General features: G+C 36.5%; 2 protein-coding genes across 2 annotated transcripts; both read left to right on the forward strand.

Moving 5' to 3' along the window:
• The first annotated feature begins 1,445 nt into the window (after nt 1–1,445).
• On the forward strand, nt 1,446–8,445 carry slc2a6 (solute carrier family 2 member 6). The gene is made up of 10 exons (XM_084388857.1): nt 1,446–1,611; nt 1,713–1,866; nt 1,954–2,160; nt 4,026–4,125; nt 4,258–4,469; nt 6,447–6,593; nt 6,732–6,840; nt 6,933–7,106; nt 7,626–7,771; nt 7,997–8,445. The coding sequence occupies exons 1-10, from the start codon at nt 1,553–1,555 to the stop codon at nt 8,156–8,158; spliced, it is 1,470 nt and encodes a 489-aa protein (XP_084244983.1). The 5' UTR covers nt 1,446–1,552; the 3' UTR covers nt 8,159–8,445.
• A 1,144-nt stretch (nt 8,446–9,589) lies between these two features.
• On the forward strand, nt 9,590–15,252 carry LOC311278874 (uncharacterized protein). The gene is made up of 6 exons (XM_084389961.1): nt 9,590–9,892; nt 10,340–10,483; nt 11,254–11,316; nt 11,437–11,646; nt 12,033–12,167; nt 14,798–15,252. Exons 1-6 carry the CDS (start codon nt 9,776–9,778, stop codon nt 15,011–15,013), a joined length of 885 nt encoding a protein of 294 aa, XP_084246087.1. The 5' UTR covers nt 9,590–9,775; the 3' UTR covers nt 15,014–15,252.
• The last annotated feature ends 4,726 nt before the right edge of the window (nt 15,253–19,978 follow it).

The following is a 19,978-nucleotide window of genomic DNA, read 5'->3' on the forward strand; positions in this document are numbered from 1 at the left end:
CGTGTTTTTTTTTTTCTACCCACAAGTCCCGCCTTCTGCACTAGGATTGGCTAGAAGCAACTGGAGGTTTGCGATCGACAGTTTAGGTAACCTTAGCAACCAGTGGAAGCGGGAAGGTTGCTGTGTGGTAAAAATAAAATGTGTTAGTCGAAGTAGGCACATTGAACTTAGTTTGGAGATATATAGCCTGCCTACCTAATCAGTTGAGAAAAAATATATTCCACATATCAACAATAAATAAATACTTGTAACAAATGCTTCCCTCCATATACATTTTCTTTTGTCCAGAAAGCTTACATGTTTTTTTAAAGAAATTTTTGGAGATATTTTGTTATTTGGGGTTGTTCTGCATTGTAAATGTGTTCAAATGTAACCATTTCATACACTGCAGTTGTGACTGATTCATTTTTATTTGCCCACGTAATTTTAATGGGAATTGTGTGTGTGTTTGTTTTCATGCCTTCATTTGTGTGTGTTTGTTCTGGATTGTAGCAGATTTGTAATATATTTTTGACAAATTAAAAGAAAATTCCCCATTTTCCACATTTCCCATTCATTGGGGGTCATTCAAAATGACCCGCGAAGAATTTGTTACTATTTTTATTACCACATAACCACATAAACTCCTCGAATCCACTCAAATTATTTTTGTGTATTCCAGGTTCAAGTGTGACAAATCTCCCAATGTCTTGGACCACTCCAGTGAACACTCAATTTCTAAAAATCAAACGAAAATGAATTACGGGTCAAAATGACCCGAGGAGAGGATGGGATTGATTCCCTTTTGAATTCATGTTCTGTTTCTGCACATTTTTTTGTATTTCATATAAAGTCACTTAAAACAAAAAAGGAGAAAAAGGCAAAGAAAATGTGGTTAATGTCAATGCACAATTGTTTGAATTTGTTGTTTGAAGTAGGCCTAAAATAAGTAAGTACTGGGAACGAGGAATGAGGTCTATATCAATCAGTTTATCATGTAGTCAATCTTGTTCACAGCAATTTAGAGAAAGGTTGCGTTGTCTGATTTGTTGTCATATGTGAGGAAAGTGTTTAATGATGCTTGCACATACAGTATGTTCTCAGAGTTTCTTTTGTAGTGGTTGACACACGCATTTTTAATAGGATTAATAAGACTTATTTCGGTCGTCAGAATGATTTTTATTTTTAACAAATTAAAAAATATTTATATATTAATGAATTTTTAAAAAAGTTTTAATGAATCATTCGAGTCCCTGAGATGAATCAACATCCACATCGCTACACCAATCATATGAAATCTGACAGTAGCAGGTTCTGGCACCTAATTGGTCTACATTGGAAGCTTCTCTCTCAATGACCTTGTGGCTGCTGATGGAAAAGTTCTGGTTGCGTAACGCTGTACTCTAATCTGTGTTGAGAGGAAGTACTGACGTTTGCTTCCTTAATTCTTTGTCCACTCTCTACCTAAAGAAATCCCAGGATTGCAAAATATGCTTTTGCTTTCACTTACTTACTCAGTAATACCCATTCGAGAATTAAAGCGATTCAGTCGGCAGAGTGAGACGGAGGAGAGATGGCAGACTGTCCGGATGAAACCACCACATTAATAAGAAACAACCCAACCAAAATTAGGTGACTCTTTTTGTTTTGTTTTGTTTCGGTTTCCTTTATTGTATATATTGGTTAAAAAAAAAGTCATGTATTGTATTCATTTGATTGTTTGTACTTTTCAGACATGGCAGGCTCTACCTTGCTGTGTTTTCAGCTGTTTTGGGCAATTTCAATTTTGGATTTGCCTTAGTGTTCCCATCCCCTGTCATCCCCCATCTTCAAAAGGGTGATGACCCTCGGCTCCAAATGGACGTCCATCAGATATCATGGTTTGGTGTAAGATCATTTATGCATATATAAGATGTTTTCAGGTACATATAGAGAATACGGAATCCTGTCTAGCTTTACTTTTCTTTCGTTTAGTCAATTTTCACCCTTGGAGCAGCCTTAGGGGGTCTGAGTGTCATGGTGCTCAATGACCGAGTTGGGAGAAAGATGAGCATCATGTTGTCTGGAGTACCATCTGTTGCAGGTCTCCTTATGATGGGGGGCGCACAAAATTTCTGGATGTTATTATGGGGCAGATTTCTGACTGGCATCGCTGGTGGTATCACCTCTGGCTCCATTCCTGTAAGTTATCTGTTTTAGTCCATCTTGTTTATCGATTGATGAACACACCTCTAGTAAATCTACAGTGCCACGGTACAATTTTATTGTATTTTTTAGTAAGTTTGCAGTCTGATTTGAATCTGATGAGATAAAAACACTGGGTGGCAAGAAATAATACCCAGACATGAAATATTTAACATGTCTGCTGGCTTCACTCAAAAACACAGTGCAACCTTTTTAATGAATCGGTTGTAGAGACTGCTTACTGATTGGATGTTTGTGTGACCACATGTTGTTAAAGGAGTCATGACATGACAAATCAAATTTGCTTTGATCTTTTGACACACAAGACGTCTGTGTAACATCCTGCAAGTCTCTTAGCTTAAAATTACCTCCTCATTATAAACAAAGCAGATCCAAAAATGGCTCGTTTGGATATTGTGGGATTTGTGATGTAAAACGGGCAAATACATTTGCACATGACTGCCTCCAGAGCAAGACATCAATGAATAGTTATACATCATCGCACCATAGGCCGCACCCACTGGCGTCCAGTCGTTTGACGACACTGGATGTGAACGTCACGTCACGTCAAAAGCAAGTAGAACCCATTATAATCACTGACTCTGTCTACACTGGATACAGTACACAGATGCACATTCAGTTTCTGATATTGTCCAGGCACTTGAGTGTGCTGACAACAGGACAAATGGAAGAGTGAAAGAACATTCGCTTTGACGCATCCTGTGTAAAAAGTTTGTTTGCGTCTCTGCACAGACTTCAAAAGGACCTCAGAGTCATAAACAAGTGTATGGTTTATTTTTAATGGTTTCCCAGATTGCGTCGGAGGATTATGGGCCCTATCATAAATCTGGCGCCAATGCAGCGGCAGGCGCAACTTAAGTGTTTTCTGCTAGTTTCAGCCCGACGCAGTTATCATTTTCACATCCTGGACCACGTTGTTTAAACAGCAAATGCATTTGCGCCCATTTTTTCGAACACGGTGTGTTCTGGCGCATTGCTGGCTCATTGCTATTTTGAGGCAACTGAAATAGACTGCGCCATTGACCAAAGTCATATATGTTTTTTGTTATTTAAAGAGCGCGTTAGTAATGTGCGCCTATAGGCGGGTCCACAACGCGCGTACACTTTGTCCCGTGGATGGTCTGCTCACGGGCTTTAACCTTGCGCACAAGCAGATCCGTTTCCTCGCTAGAGAAGCGTTCAGCTTTAACCTCGCGCACAAGCAGGACAACCTTTTTAGAGCATGCGCCGGGTGCGCCGACCATTTTTCCCGTCGTTAAACTAGCAAAGCGTTCAGAGCGTTTGACTGCAGATTGTTTTGACTGCAGAAACGAGGCACACCGTAATGGAGAGTTTGCAAAAGGCACTTTTGTTGAAAGATTAAGCAGCCAACTGTACTGGATCTGATAAGCTGCATCACAAATCGTAAGTAAATAATTTCATAATGCTCTGTCTGTAAATGACAGTTTTATATGGATAATGTTTCAAAACACTTACTTGCGTGAAATAGTTTCCTGTCCTGTTTCCTATATGCAATGACTTTAGCCAATCATAACATTAGCCGTTAACTGACAAGCCTTAAAGGAGCCGCCCCTTAAAAACGGATCATTTCAAACAGAAGGTCAGAATAAGGGCTGGAAATAATCTATTTTCCGCATATATATTTGGTCTTTTTTGTGTAAAAATCTTTATTACCATTATAAGTGAACCTCAAGGACCATTTAAAAAAAAATAAAAAAAAATCCATGTCATGACCCTTTTAAATATAAGACATTAGAGTTTAACTGTAACAAATGGAATTTTAATTAATGAACTGTCTAATGGGTCCCATTGACATCAGCTGATGTTTTTTTTTCAAACAGGTGTATGTGTCAGAGATTTCACACCCATCTGTGAGGGGTGCGCTGGGTTCATGTCCTCAGATCACAGCTGTCTTTGGAAGTCTAGCACTCTACGCTCTTGGTAAGAGAGCTCATATTTCTCAGGTTGTTTTGGCTGTATGATGAAACACACTTTGTCCAACACTTTCAAGAATTTCCTAGCACTGTCCTGTACATCCTTTGTGAATGATGCTGTTTTATGGTCTCTCTCCAGGCTTGATTTTGCCGTGGAGATGGCTGGCTGTGGCTGGGGAGGTCCCTGTGATTATCATGATGATTTTGCTTTGCTTCATGCCAACCTCCCCACGTTACCTCACGATGAAAGGGAACAGAACAAAAGCAGTTAAATCGCTAGAATGGCTCAGGGGCCCCAATTCTGATTACTTGACTGAGTTCAGTAAGATCGAGCGCAGTATCAACTCTAAGGTAAAGTACACATTGCAGTGGATTACATCATGTTATCAGGGCAGATTTGCCATAAAAGAAAAGGCCATGTAAATAGAGTTAAAGGGTTAGTTCACCCAAAAATGAAAATTATGTCTTTAATGACTCACCCTCATGTCGTTCCAAACCCGTAAGACCTCCGTTCATCTTCGGAACACGTTTTGAAAATGTATGTACGGTATACTGTCCATGTCCAGAAAGGTAATTAAGACATCATCAAAGTAGTCCATGTGACATCAGTGGGTTAGTTAGAATTTTTTGAAGCATCGAAAATACATTTTGGTCCAAAAATAACAAAAACTACTACTTTATTCAGCATTGTATTCTCTTCCGGGTCTGTTGTCAATCCGCGTTCACGACTCCGCAGTGACGCTGCTGACGTGTTATCTGGTGCGCCCGAGCTTCGTTTACAGTCTGAGGGAGACGCACGCTGTAAACAAAACAATCTTCGCAAACATGTCTAAGGATTTCGACACAGAAGAAGACTTGCATTTCAGTTTTGACACAGAATCCTTAGCTTCTCGCACGTCAGCAGCGTCTTACGTCAGCAGCGTCACTGCGGAGTCGTGAACGCGGATTGACAACAGACCCGGAAGAGAATACAATGCTGAATAAAGTCGTAGTTTTTGTTATTTTTGAACCAAAATGTGTTTTCGATGCTTCAAAAAATTCCAACTAACCCACTGATGTCACATGGACTACTTTGATGATGTCTTTATTGCCTTTCTGGACATGGACAGTATACCGTACATACATTTTCAATGGAGGGACAGAAAGCTCTCGGACTAAATCTAAAATATTTAAACTGTGTTCCGAAGATGAACGGAGGTCTTACGGGCTTGGAACGACATGAGGGTGAGTCATTAATGACATAATTTTCATTTTTGGGTGAACTAACCCTTTAATTAGGGAGAATGGGGTCATTCATATTGTTCCATTTGTTTAATCACAAACTTAAATAATCAGACAGTTTAAAGGATTAGTTCACTTCAGAATTAAAATTTCCTGATAATTTACTCACCCCCACGTCATCCAAGATGTTCATGTCTTTCTTTCTTCATTCGAAAAGAAATTAAGGTTTTTGAGGAAAACATTCCAGGATTTTTCTCCATATAGTGGACTTCAATGGGGTACACCGATTTGATGGTCAAAAAAAAAAAATGTATGTACTTTTTGACCAAAAATGCTCATCTGGCACTAGCTCTGCGATGCGCCACGCATTACGTAATCACATTGAAAGGTCACGCGTGTTCTGGTCCAAAAAGGTAGGGTAGGGCGAAAAACCCCATCTCATTTTCTCCTCCAACTTGTCCGCCATTGTTGTTTTAACTTTTTTTTTTTTTTTTTTTTGTAAATGCCGTTTGAATTAGTCTTTGCACGTTCGCTTTGTAAACACTAGGTCGGTACTTCCGTTTATGTCACGCGTGACCTTTCAACGTGATTATGTAATGCATTGCGCATCGCAGAGCTAGTGCAAGACGAGAATTTGTGGTTAACTTTTTTTTTTTTTAAGAAAATGACCGATCGTTTCACTAGATAAGACCCTTATTCCTTGGCTATAGAGCCTTTGAAGCTGCATTGAAACTGCAATTTGGACCTTCAAACCATTGTACCCCATTGAAGTCCACTACATGCAAAAATCCTGGAATGTTTTCCTCAAAAACCTTAGTTTCTTTTCGACTGAAGAAAGAAAGACATGAACATCTTGGATGACGTGGGGGTGAGTAAATTATAAGGGAAGTTTTATTCTGAAGTGAACTAATCCTTTAAGGTATAAAAGCTGCTTAAATGTTTGATGCATTTGAATTTAAGCCAAAACATGTTATCTCAAAAATTGCAAATTGTATGATTGAATTGAAAGATTTAATGTTCTTCAAATGGGGGTCTGACAATTATTGTTTGATTTAAAAATTATTCTTGTAAAAAAAAAATATATATACATATATATTTCACCAACAGAACGCACAATGGAGTGATCTTAAAACCCCTTTATACTATAAACCAATCCTAATCTCAGTCTTCATGAGATTTCTGCAGCAGATGACTGGTATAACCCCAATTCTGGTATATCTGGAGCCCATCTTCCACATGACAGCTATATCACTGGTATGTCACATAGAGTATATTTACCTATTTATTACCATAAAAAAAAAAAAAAAAACATAAAACCATGAAACAAAAAAACAACAACCATAAAAGCACATTTACACACACAAAAAAGTTTTAAACAAAATTGTCATTCAGGCACCGAAATATGATGCCGCATTAGTGGGAGCTGTAAGATTGATCTCTGTCGCTATTGCAGCAAGTTTGATGGACAAAGCAGGTCGAAAAGCTTTGCTCTTCACTTCAGGTTTGTGTAGAATAAAATAAAGTATTATACTTGGTAAATTTAATTCATTAGAAACAGACCAATGAATAAAATATCTTATTTTCTTCCTTTAGGATTTTTGATGTTTATAGCCATGCTTTCAATGACCATGTACACCCACAATCCATGCAGCAATGGCAATCTTACCTTAACAGAGGGTTTGAAGAGCGCCTACGGAGGCTCAACGGGCCCTGCCTTCGATCCAATGACTCTAATTCCTCTCATTAGCACTATGGTCATCATATTTGGTGAGTTTGCTTAGTTTCAGGTTGTTTGTTCATGTACAGTTTGCTTTTACTTACTGTAGAATCTTTTTGTTTGAACTTGTTGATTATTATGACACTTTAGTTGTTATAGCTTAACATTATTATTTTGAAATGGCTTAAAAGGGACTTACAGGGAAGCCATCGTTTTGGCAGTGGGACTGGGTTACATCATTTTCAGAATTAGAAGTTTTTACTTTTAAAGCCAATTCACAGTGAACCGACAGATGCCAACCAACAGCAACAGACACTTCGTCGGGTTTTATCGGATCCGTGTTACCCGTGTCGATGTGGTCACCGCTTGTTTTTGCCGTTTGAACGTTCATTTGTCGGGTCATGAAATGTCTGAGAAGTGAGTGACGCACTGTAATCTGGTGGTCTGTCTGCATTGTTTGGCATATGTTGCTGCAGTGTGAATTGGCCCATAGAATTATAGTTCTAGTTCTATTTCCTCATGTAGAATACCATGCAGCATAACATTACTGATTATACTTTGCCATGCAGGTTATGCTATGGGTTGGGGACCAATCACATGGCTGCTAATGTCAGAGATCTTACCCTTGGGTGCGCGTGGTGTAGCATCTGGTTTGTGTGTTGGTGTTAGCTGGATCACGGCCTTTGTTCTGACGCAACTCTTCATGCATGTGGTGGTGAGATAAATATATTTTTACACAGGAAATGAAGATATATTTTTAATCTTCATTCTTTTATCTGATACATATCTGAACTTAACATCGTTGTTCAAGGTCATTAAAAGATAATACAAGCTGGTTTTGATAATTTACTCATATTATACATGGTTCTGTTTCTTATCTGATTTTACATTTTTAACAGTATAACTGTAAAAGGCAAACTTTTCACATCTTTTCATATAGGAAGCCTATGGACTTTTTGCACCTTTCCTGTTCTTCTGTGTCGTCTCTGTAGTGAATATCATTTTCACTGCTAAATGTGTGCCAGAAACTAAAGGCCGAAGTCTGGAGGAAATTGAGAACTATTTCAGGACTGGCCGAACCTTCACCATTGTTGATAATTAAAATGCCCAAATGCTATTTTTATAAAAAATAATGTAAATGTATATATTGAATTGTCTTACAACACACGCACATGCACACTCACACACACACACACACACACACACACACACACACACACACACACACACACACACACACACTCACACATTGTTGTAAGACAATTCAATATGTGTGTAACTGTTATGTTTATCTGTCTGAATGATCCATGATGTAAATACATTAATTTATCTTAAAAAGTGTGTATATGTATGTATGTATATTACTATAAAGATTAAATGTCTACCATCTTCTCAGTGTTTATATACGATCATGTGACTGGACGCTGCACTTCCCTTTCACTCTTCCGCATTTGTTTCCATCAGTGTGACCAAAATAAACCTATATTGCACAAAATGTGTTTGTCCAGGAACAAGGTACAATGATACAGAGAAGTTCAGAAAGAAAGCATGATTTCATCCAGATGGGTGTGGACCACAGCTAGACTTGAGCAAGACTTAAATTCTCTCTCTCTCTCTCTCTCTCTCTCTCTCTCTCTCTCTCTCTCTCTCTCTCTCTCTCTCTCTCTCTCTCTCTCTCTCTCTCCACATATTTATGCATCATTCTATATATTCTGTAAATTATCCTGGCCTTGGTCATGTGCTGAATAAAGAGTTGTGTTGTTAATATTATTTGATTATCACTGAAGTTAATACTTTAGCTATGCTCAACTATTATTCTTTGTTTCTTATTGATTCCTTCTAAATGATTTTATTTGTTTGTTATTTTTTGTTTGTCCATTCTTTTTTCCCAAATAATTAAATAGATCAGTTTATTAGGAAGTGTATTTTTCAAACAAAAAGCTTTGTTTCAGAAAACAGAAGTTCTCAATCTCTGAAACTGACCTCCACCAATGAATGGCAGATTTAGCCACAACCAATATAATAATATCATATTGTGTGATATCATATTTTTTTATTTTTTTTTAAAAGAAGAAGAAGAAGAATGTTAACTGTTAATTATTGGGAAATATATTGATCTGCAGTATCCCAGCATGCTAGCCTAATTCTAACTGGATCTTATCCAAGAGGTTGCTTAAATGTTCAAAAAAACTTTTTAAAGGAAAAATCATGTGATGAATGTTTGGCTTTAAGCTGCTTTATGGGTTTCCAATGAGTGAAGGGTTGCCAAAAAATGTGATACATAAGGGTGTTTAACCTTACATTACACAATCAGGAAGGGCCAAACCTGTGATAGCCTATATCGATCATTGTATAATTTATTTATTTATTTATTTGTGAATGTGTGGATTTTATATACCGTAGCCTATTTAGACTACTTATTTCTCCATATAGTAGTCTGAGGAAACATTGAATGCACCCCTCGGACACGTTTTAATTCCCGTTGATTTTTACGTAACACCCTATAAAGTGTCTGCAGCCAGAAGAACATGAAGTCGCCGTCAGCGCAGTGTTACTTAAGAGAACTGAGGAACCCCTCCAGTGAGTTTCATAATTAGGTTTTGTAAGGGCATGCTGACGTAAGGGCATGTGAGGGCTTTGGAAGCCAGTGGGCTTCAAATGCAGTTCCTCGTCGCACTGAAAACACTGTTCACCCCCCAACTCGGACTGTGAACCAAACATGAAAACGACCAGGGTGAAAGTAATTGGAAGTCAAGTTATTTCAGCCGAACTTGTGGTAGGACTGCTACTCAGCATTGCGTATCGGATGTGTTCCAGTTTGGCTTTTTCTTCAGAGGTGGGTCTTTACTTGCTGTGTGAGTGAAATCATGTAGCCTAATTATATACAGTAATGTGTTTGTAAACGTTAATAAACGAAAGCAAACTAATCGTTTTGTATGAAAATGACTGCAAAATGGCAAACGTTCTGTTTTCTTTAAAATGCCATAGTAGCTAATATCCAATACAATACCATAGGCTACTGCAGTTTTGAAACTGGAACAAGTTCACTCAAAACAATTTGAATGAAACTTTACGCACCAGACGCGTCATTAACTTCACACGCGTTGTAAAAACGCAACGCTCCTTGTCTAAACACAAGAACGGTTTCTGTTTACGCCGCTTGGAAGTTCCAGCTTTTTTTTTGTTCTATTGTATTACAATTAAGACACTTATTGTGAATCTTTTCTGAAATCATTGTTACTATGGTAATATTTTTGTAAAGCGTTACGCTCGTGTGTTGCAGGAAAGCGTCAGTGACGGGAGCGCGCAGTTTGAAGTAACGCGCTCACTCGTGTGTGTGTGGGTTGCCAGTAATGTTAAGTTCATTTTCTTTAAAAGCAACAACCATCCCCTTTCTCTTTCTGCTCATTCCATATCAAGGCTTGTGGTAAGTGCAATGCACTCAATATACATTGTTTAAGAAAAATTGTTTGTCAGGTAGCCTAATCTAAAAATATAGCCTACTTCATGTGGTATGATGACTATTATTAGATTACACCAACATAATATATTTTTAAGGGTTAAGGGAGGATGTCCCTTTAAAATTGTAACAACTGCAAAAAGTGGATGCAAGAGGTTGTTGTTGTCATAATGAGATATAGCATAACACTTAAAATTACCTTTGTTGGTGTAACTTAATGCAGTCAGGTTAAATCTGTCATATTGCATAACAGTGTATTTCTGTAGTATATATTTCCAGGTGTGTTATGTTTATAAGAAAGACAGACAAATAATTTATTCTTCATACATTAGCCTTCAAAAGTTTGGGGTCAGTAGCCGTAGTTTTTACTTTATTTTATTTTTTAATAAATTAGGCCTAATACTTAGTTTCAATACTTTTATTAATCAACGACGCATTATATTGATCAAAAGTAATTGTCAGCATATAATCAGCATATAATAATTATTATTGAAGAATCATGTGGCACTGAAGACTTAAGTAATGATGCTGAAAATTCATATTTTCAAAATATTTTAAAATACATTGTAATAATATTTCAAATATGACTATTTTTACTGTTTTTCTGATTAAGCAAATGCAACCCAAACTTTTGAGTTGTAGTGTATAATGGCGCATCAATTTAGTATTTATTGTTACATTTAACTACATTTTCAAAAAATGAATTAAATAAAAAATGTAAATGTCTTTTTATACAGGCTTTCCTTTCTTTGTTGGGAGTCTGCAGAGAGGGACGCATTCAAGGAAGAGATCGTAGACATGTATGTTAAATAAAAACCTAATGTGAGCATTTAATTATAATAAGTCACTTTGGTATGGTACGCATCTAAAGACGAACGTAAAATGCTCTTGACTTTTTTCTGTTCTCTCATACTCTCCAGCTTCCCATGGTGGATGTGGCGGTGTTCTTGTTCTTTCTTCTAAGCAGTTTGATTCTTTTGATCTTGGATCACAATCAGTTGCAAGGCGCTTTGAAACGATCTGAACGGCTCAGAAAGCCCCAGAGGTTTTTCCTTCAAATGGATTTTTTTGCCAACTTCATTTTTGGCCTCATGTGGTTGGTTTTTCCAGGATGGCTACTTGGGTCACAGGTAAAAACCGTGGACTATGTTTGATGGAAGTTTGATGTTTGATTGAAGTCAAGTCAAGTCACCTTTATTCATACAGCGCTTTATATAATACAGATTATTTCAAAGCAGCTTTACAGTGATGAACAGGAACATAATGATTTTGTGATGCAAACAGAGTTCAATTCTGCTAAAGCAGCTCTGAAAAGAAAATAGTGACATTAGGTCAGTTCACTATTAATTCAGTTGCGTTCAATAACTGTGTAAAGTTCATCAAATCTGTAAAGCAGCTCTGGAGAAAACAGTGATGTCATCAAGTATAGCACAAAGTTCATGTTGTTAGGAAGCCTAAGTTCATCTAGGTGCTATTATCCATAGATATTAATCCTTTGTGTATCAATCCATTGTAGATTAGTGGATCTGTGGATAATCTTCATCTCACACGTGCGTTTGGAGCCATGATGGTTGGAGACAGCTTTGTTTCTTTTACCACTCAGAAACAAATGGCAACCAGTGAAGTATCAGTCTTCAGCTGCCGAGCTGTGGTAAGTCACATTGTCAGAACATACACTCTAAAAATGCTGGGTTGTTTTAACCCAACTTTGGGTCAAATATGGACAAACCCAAATGTTGGGTTAAAAAATGTAAATGTAATGTAAAAATGTAATGTAAAAATTTAACCCAACGGCTGGGTTTGTTCATGTTTGACCCAAATTTGGCTTGAAACAACCCAGCATTTTTTTAGTGTATTGCAGACTTGTTAACATTAGGACTTAAATTTGCTCCCAGATGATTTCACACGATTAAGCAAATTGTAACAACTGCAAAAAGTGAAATATTTGTACTTCATGTAAAACTTAAAATGACCTGTGTTGGTGTAATATAATGCAGTCAGGTTAATTCTGTCATATATATATATATATTTTTTAACATTAAGTAAATTTTTACAGTGTAGTATATATTGCTAGGTGTGTTTTGTTGAAATCAGACAAATCATTTTTCTTCAAAAATACACTATAACATTCAAAAGTTTGAAAGAAATTAATACTTTTATTAATCAAGGATGCATTAAATTGATCAAAAGTGATGGTAAGGACAGTTATAATGTTACAAAAACAACTTTCCATTCATCAGAGAATACTAAAAATGTATTATGTTTTCCACAAAAATACTGAGCAGCACAACTGCTTTCATCATTGATAATAATAACAGATATTCTTGAGCACCAAATCAGCATATTAGAATGATTTCTAAACATATTGCGGACTTGTTAAGGTTAGGATTTAAATTGGAATAGTCTTTTCTTCCCTAATGTGATGTACTCTATATCCGAGTCTCATTCTGGAATGAGAAAAATGCAGGGTGGGATTTGATTTTGTCGGGAACACTTTTCATTAGTTGACTACATTATACATGAACTAATAATAAACTGCACTTCTACAGCTATTTAATAATCTTTGTTAATGTTAATTTCAACATTTACTATAACAAATACAACTTTTGGTTTTAATAATGTATTAATGTATAGTCAATAATTTTATCCCTTTAAACTCAACTTTGATCACCAAAATGATATATTTAAACTTTTTTTTTTTTTAAGCTTTAGCTTGAATGTAACTCTACACCCTTGCTTCATTAAGTTTACGCAGTTCTATGAATATGCAAATTAGCTCCGCCTCCACTTATTCGCACCAGCTCAGAGAGCCACTCCTGACGATCACACATTGACGTGATTGGTTAGTTAGTTTGTGACGTTAGAAACACCAGAGATTTCAAACTGTGTTTTTGAGACTGTCTTTGGTTCACTGCAGTTTTAAGGAGAATATACTCAGCAATGGTGTTGACTTATGAATTTGCACATGGTTTGTCTTAAATCATATTAAAAACACCACATAGACGTATAAACAACATTAAAAGCTTGATTTTCACCACAGGGGGACTTTAACATTAATTAATGCACTGTGAACTAACATGAACAAACAATGAAGAACTGGATTTTTATAAACTAATATTAAAAAAGATTTACAAATACAGTAATAAATGTATTGCTCATGGTTAGTTAATACATTAACCAATGTTAACAAATGAAACCTTATTGTAAAGTGTTACCATTTTGTCCTTTGGTAATTGATTGGATCTTTGGAAGTTGCAAACTAAATGGATGCAGATCTGAATGCCAGTTTGCAGTAGAAGATATTTAGTCCGCCAAGACACGCGTTATGAAGAGAACAGAGTCAGACATCGTTTCGAGGGGGAGGGGAGGTTAACGTTTGTGATTAAAGATTTCGAGTGCAAATGAATTAAAAAAATTACCCTGTGGTGTAAATTAAGCTTTTAATGTTTTTTTATATGTCTATGTGGTGTTTTTAATATGCTTTAAGACAAACCATGTGCAAATTCATCAGTTAACACCATTGCTCAGTATTTTCTCCTTAAAACTGAAGTGAAAAAAGACCTTGTAACCAATGTCAACATGTGGGCGGACTTTAGCATAATAATTATGCTGCGAAGCAGGGGAGTCTCAAGAGAACTTAGGTTATCAAGGTATATTTTTCTGTTGATATGAAAAATCGTGTACATTTAGCAATATAGTGGGTGAATAATGTATATGATGTTATGATGAACTATATGTCTTACTGGCGATCTATGATGTTCAAAGCGTTTCTAAGGATGCTGATTTTTAGAAGGCAGACTGAGATGGCGAATAGGAACATGGTTTGTGTAACATTAGCAACACATTATTAGCTGTTTGATAGCATAGTAAGCAAAAGGCTAATCATCTTAATTACCGTTATGTGTCCGACGTTGTAAAGAGCGATACATTTGTGCAGCGTTTACTACAGTAACTTGAGTAAAAGTTGGCCGAGTGGATCTCTGAGCTGGTGCGAGTGAATGGAGGCGGGGCTAATTTGAATATTCATGGTTCCGTGTATACTAAATGAGGCAAGGACGTAGAGTTACATTCAAGCTACTTTAAGGCATGAAGAATTTTTTTCACAGGAAAAAACAATTAAATATATCATTTTGGTGATCAAAGATTTGGTTTCAGGGATACAATTATTGACAACAGGGGGGCTTTAATAATAAACACTGCAACATTCTGTAAAAAAAAAAAAGATATATATTTTTTTATTTCATGGTGACTTTAAGCACGTATGAATCTGTATCCATTTAGGGGACTTTGGCAGTTGTCGTCTTCTTGATCCACACCCAGCTCACCACATCGGCATGGAAAACCCCATATCTCTGTTTCTGCCTAGTAGGGGTCAGTCTCTGGGCTGTTAACTCCATTCTTGGCTACCTGAGCTCCAAAGACACGAGGACAGAGTCAGTGAATGATATATATTGGCGTGCTGTACAGAAAAACGACAGAAGACTTTATGTGCGATAGATTTTGTCATATGAAAATATCTGCAGACATCATTCGGTGCATTTTGATGATGTTTTATGATGTTTATGACAAACTGTTTATACTGTAAATATAGTGTTATTGTGTTTATAAATAATAAATAGATGTATTTCTTTGTACATAATTGTTCTTTTTAATTTATACTTATGAATATTGTAATGAAATTGAAAATATCACTTTCATCATATGTACATATACAAATAAAGACAAACTTGTCATATTGTGAGTGTAGGTGATGAGTAGAGCACTTCATAAAAAGTAAAAACATTTTGTCAGCTGTCTGTGACCTGCCTTTCACACTCTCAGGCGTCGAGTCATTCTCCTGCAATATTCACTGAACCATTTGTTTTGTAACTTAGGATCCAACAACCGAGGTTTCCACAAGCACAAAACTGCAAATATACTGTATGAACTGGGCTAAAATACTTTCTATCTTTCATCTCTGGCTACATCTCCTGTCTTGTGTTGATTTTCACTGGCAGCTTAATGCATATGTTGGTCTCTTTGGCAAGAACTGTGCGAGCAGCAACACTGGCCTTAATTGAACTTTGTTCTTCCAGCAAAGGCCATGATGTAGTCTAACTTAACAAGAGCCTGCAAAGCCCAAATAAACAGCTTTACAGTGCAGTAGAGACCTATTAACACATCAACCTGTGCCCAGAGCTTTTTTTTTTTGCACAAGAAATCTGATTCAACAGCTCAGTTAATGCATAGTGTGTGTTTTAAATATGGCCACTTGATGGCGCTCCATACACAGAGATTACGGTCTCTGGCGCTCCTACATCAAATAATACACAGTGCTGGTAAATTTTCCATGAACCGTTGTTATTAAAATGCCATTTCTAAATTACATTTAGATAATCAGAACTGAAACTACTTTTGGATGTGGCACAATTATCCTAATAAGCTCTTTATCTTGGAAAATTCAGCAGTAAGATGACAGGCTTGGTTCAAGATGGCTGTTTCATTCAGTCCCTCTTTTTCCTCATACACATAAGGGGTTAAAATGAAAATCCTGTCATCATTTTGATCCCATTTTTTTTCTTCTTTTTTTTTTCTGAGGAACACAATAGGAACAAATTCTAAAGAATTGTACTTGCTCTTTTACAAGCAATTACAATGAATGACAACTGAAGGTTTCCAGCTTCAAAGTGCACAAAAGCACCTTAAAAGAATCATAAAAGTAGTTCATATGACTTGTGCACTATATTCCAAGTTTTATGAAGCCTTATTTAATAGCTTTGTGTGAAAACAGGCCAAAATTGGTCAAAAACGATATGCACACACAAACGGACAGTTTTTGAAATATTCAAATTTACTGCATAACATGGTAAAACAAAGTAACATCCACTCAAAGCAATGGACCAATGAAATTATTTCAAATTCACACACTAATGATTCCCATATTTATATATATTCATATATATATTAAATATATCTCTACATAATTAAATACTATATATTTTATTAATGATAAACTAGTTTTTTTTTTTTTTTTTTTTTTTTTTACAAAAAACAAGCCCCTTAAAGATTAATTGCATGAACTGAGCCCATGCATCACGTCTTTACCAAAGCACAGCAGTTTCCCACAAATCTATCTTTGTGCCACATGCAGCCTGATTTGTATTCAACCATTTATAGGTAGAGTAGGCAATTCTGGAGAGGCTATAGCAAGCTAGCTTTGAAAGCATGAGATGCCACCTTCCCTTCAGAGCGCTTCAAAACACATGAACGCCACTGAAATAACATGCAAAAGGAGACATTGCACCCTCAGATCTTATTTGTGCCCCCTCAGTTTAAGTTTTAAAAAGTTTTAAAGGGAAACTATGTTCAGACTGCAGGCAAATCTGAATAATTGCACTTGATCAAATAAGATTATAGCTGCGTCCCAAATGACGCACTACACTATGTAGCCACACAGCCATGTAGAGTATGAACTTTATACGTTTATTTTGTCTTTCAACATAGGAGTCTGATAGCCCCTCCCCCTCCGCTATGTAAGCTGCGATAGTTAAGTGCATAAAGTGTCCAACGTTCCACACTTAGTTTTTACGGTTAAATAAGTACATCATCCGGGTACTCAAAGTGCACTTTTTCATTTTAGAATTTTCAGTGTGAACGCACTACTCACACTATTTATACTACAAAATGACGTAGAATAGTGCACAAGTATGCGATTTGGGACGCACCTTTTATATTTTTTACAGTCTATGATCCAGACATAACCAACCTATCTGCATGGGTTGCTTTGGTAATGACGTAGGCATACCCATGTATGTGACAAGGCTTTTAAAACGAATGGAGGTGCATAATCACGCTCACCAAATAAGTGCCCAGTCGAGTTGCTGTGCAGAATTGGTATTGTGATGTTCCATGATGTCCAAACCACATCAAAATCTGGTTTGAATTAGATTTGATATCCAGCCTTTTAAAAACCCATTTGGATCAAATCTGGATATTTAAAAAATCTGATTTTTGCCGGCAGTCTGAACTGTAACTTTTGGCAAAACTGCATGCATTTTGTGGAAGAACATTGTTTTGGTTGTGCTTTTGTAACGGACTTAGGCCAGTGAGAGCTGTGCGCGTAAACCTCACTCCCCTGATCTCAAGAGGCGCACTAGAGATTGACGCTAGAGGCTGCGGTCTTTAGCGTCTTTGTTAGCGTGGCCACCTCCCATGCTGGAGACCCCGGTTTGAATCCCGCTAGGAGTGGGTTGAGTAGGACCGATTACATTTGGTGCCGTGACCCAGATGGGAGTGAGTGTAACGGACGTAGGCCAACGGTCTTTAGCGTCCTTGTTAGCGCACCTGCCTCCCAAGCCGGAGACTTCGGTTCAGAGTTACTGTGCGGATTCATGTGATAAGCCTCTTGTAATAAGTGTTTATATTTTAGACCTGTCGGGATGTTTTTTTACTGGAAATTGCGCATATACGTCACTAAGCCGTGCGTGGCTCGTCATATCTATATAGAGAAAAATTGCTCCGGCCACTTTGATGGATGTATGGTGTAGTGGGTTAGTTCGTTGTCACAATGAGCAATAAAGGTTGACATGGAGCAAGATAAATCTCAAACCTCTGGGGAATCACCCATTTAAAACAAACACCGAACAGGGGAGAGTCTGCTGGCAAAAAGAGAACGCGACAGAGCTCGTAATAAAACAAGAATCAACAGTGAATGGCTTTTCGGAGTTGTGAGAACTGAGGGTTTTTGAAGCGACGCGGAGATGTAATTTCTATTACTCAACATATGAGTAAGTTATTTTATTGAACAGATAAATTGCCTTAACAGAGTTGATTGTAAAGCATCTATTGTGAAGGGTCATTTCATTATAGTTCCAGCATTATAGCGCTGAGCTGGAATTTATTTTCAAGGAAGTACCTTGTCTATTAATGGGTATAGCTAGAGTTACGTCTTCAGATAGTTAGCTCGCTTTTCATCTAAACTGGTTATATCTCTTAAGCCTAGTAGGGAATGTTTTATGAGCAGCAGTGTAACCATGAATCAGGTTAAGAAGAAAACGTTTTGGAAGACATATTGATGATGTATTGACTCGTTTAAATTGTGTTAATAAAAAAAAAAAAAAAAAAAAAAACGTTACATTGTACCTTTAAGTGCACTTTGCCTGAAGCATTTGGATTGACACATGGTTTCTTTGATGTTCGTCCACAATTCAAAATACTGTTTTGGTGATAGGGACTCAAGCACAAGCTGTCTGTTTGAGCAGTGTGGCCGTAGACCCAGTCAGCACATCCATAGCTAAACGTCACCATGAGAACAACAAAATGACTTTGGCTGGAGAGTCAAATCTCTATCAGATTAAAGGCTTCACTGTAACTGCTGAGCTCAGAAAGGGATTCATAAAGTCCAGCCAAAGGTGACGTCAAAAACAAAAATGTGTTTTTAGGTGACCCTTTGAAAACAGACCCTTTTCATATTTTATTACTGTTCCTTGAAAATGTTAAATTTTTTAAATGAAAATAAAAACCTTTTTTATTTACAAGAAAGATGTTGATATATATTTAGAATTCTACAAAGAATTTAGTTGCTTGTAAAACTTCTTTAGTGTAATAGGCTTCTTATAAGATAATATAATACACTTTAGCGCATTTCCTATTGTAATCCTACAGTGTATTGTTCTTTTGCTTGTAATTGTTTTGTTGCCATAAAAGAGGTAACATTTTACAATAAGGTTCAATTTACTAAAATTAACAAATGAGACCTTATTGTAAAGCATTTCCAAAGAAAAAAACAGTACTTCAGTGTGTTGTTTATTTTGATCAACAGAGGGCGCTGCTCAATAAACCGATAATCGTGATATCATTCGTCTTCCGTTACTAACTCGCGCTATTTTGGGTTTGACAGTTGGATGGGAACTAGGCTAAATGATACAATAAGAACATAATTTTATAAGGTAAGACATGGTTATCAGCTTCCCTAATGTACCTAACCTTATACTGAAATGATTTGCAATGCTATTCTACGCTTTTCGTTGTTTTTGAACTAAAAACGCGTGCTGAATGTGAGCCTTCACTTATAAATGTAATGTAATGTTAATGTGCTTTGCATAGAACTTTTACTGATAACAATTTTATTATAAATTATTAACATTAACCAAATGTAAAAATGCTTATATAAGATAAAATTACATTAAAATACATTCCGATATTTGTGAAGGTTTTGTTAATTTAATACACAATTTTGCCTGGTTGTGCATTATTTTATTGTGTCAACAATAAAATAATGCACATTATGTTATAATGTTGCAGTCCTTTTTTACTACTTTGTTACCACAACATTTATAACTGGTAAAGTACATAAATTATGAATATGTAAATTTTTGGCAGTTTGACAGTTAAAGGTTAACAGTCATGTTTTTTTTTTTAATAGTGTTTACTAGAATTTTTCTAATTAAATATCAAGACTAAGTGTTTTGCCACACATTTGAA

Source organism: Rutilus rutilus (genome assembly GCF_951802725.1).
Source record: "Rutilus rutilus genome assembly, chromosome: 19".
Taxonomy (NCBI): domain Eukaryota; kingdom Metazoa; phylum Chordata; class Actinopteri; order Cypriniformes; family Leuciscidae; genus Rutilus; species Rutilus rutilus.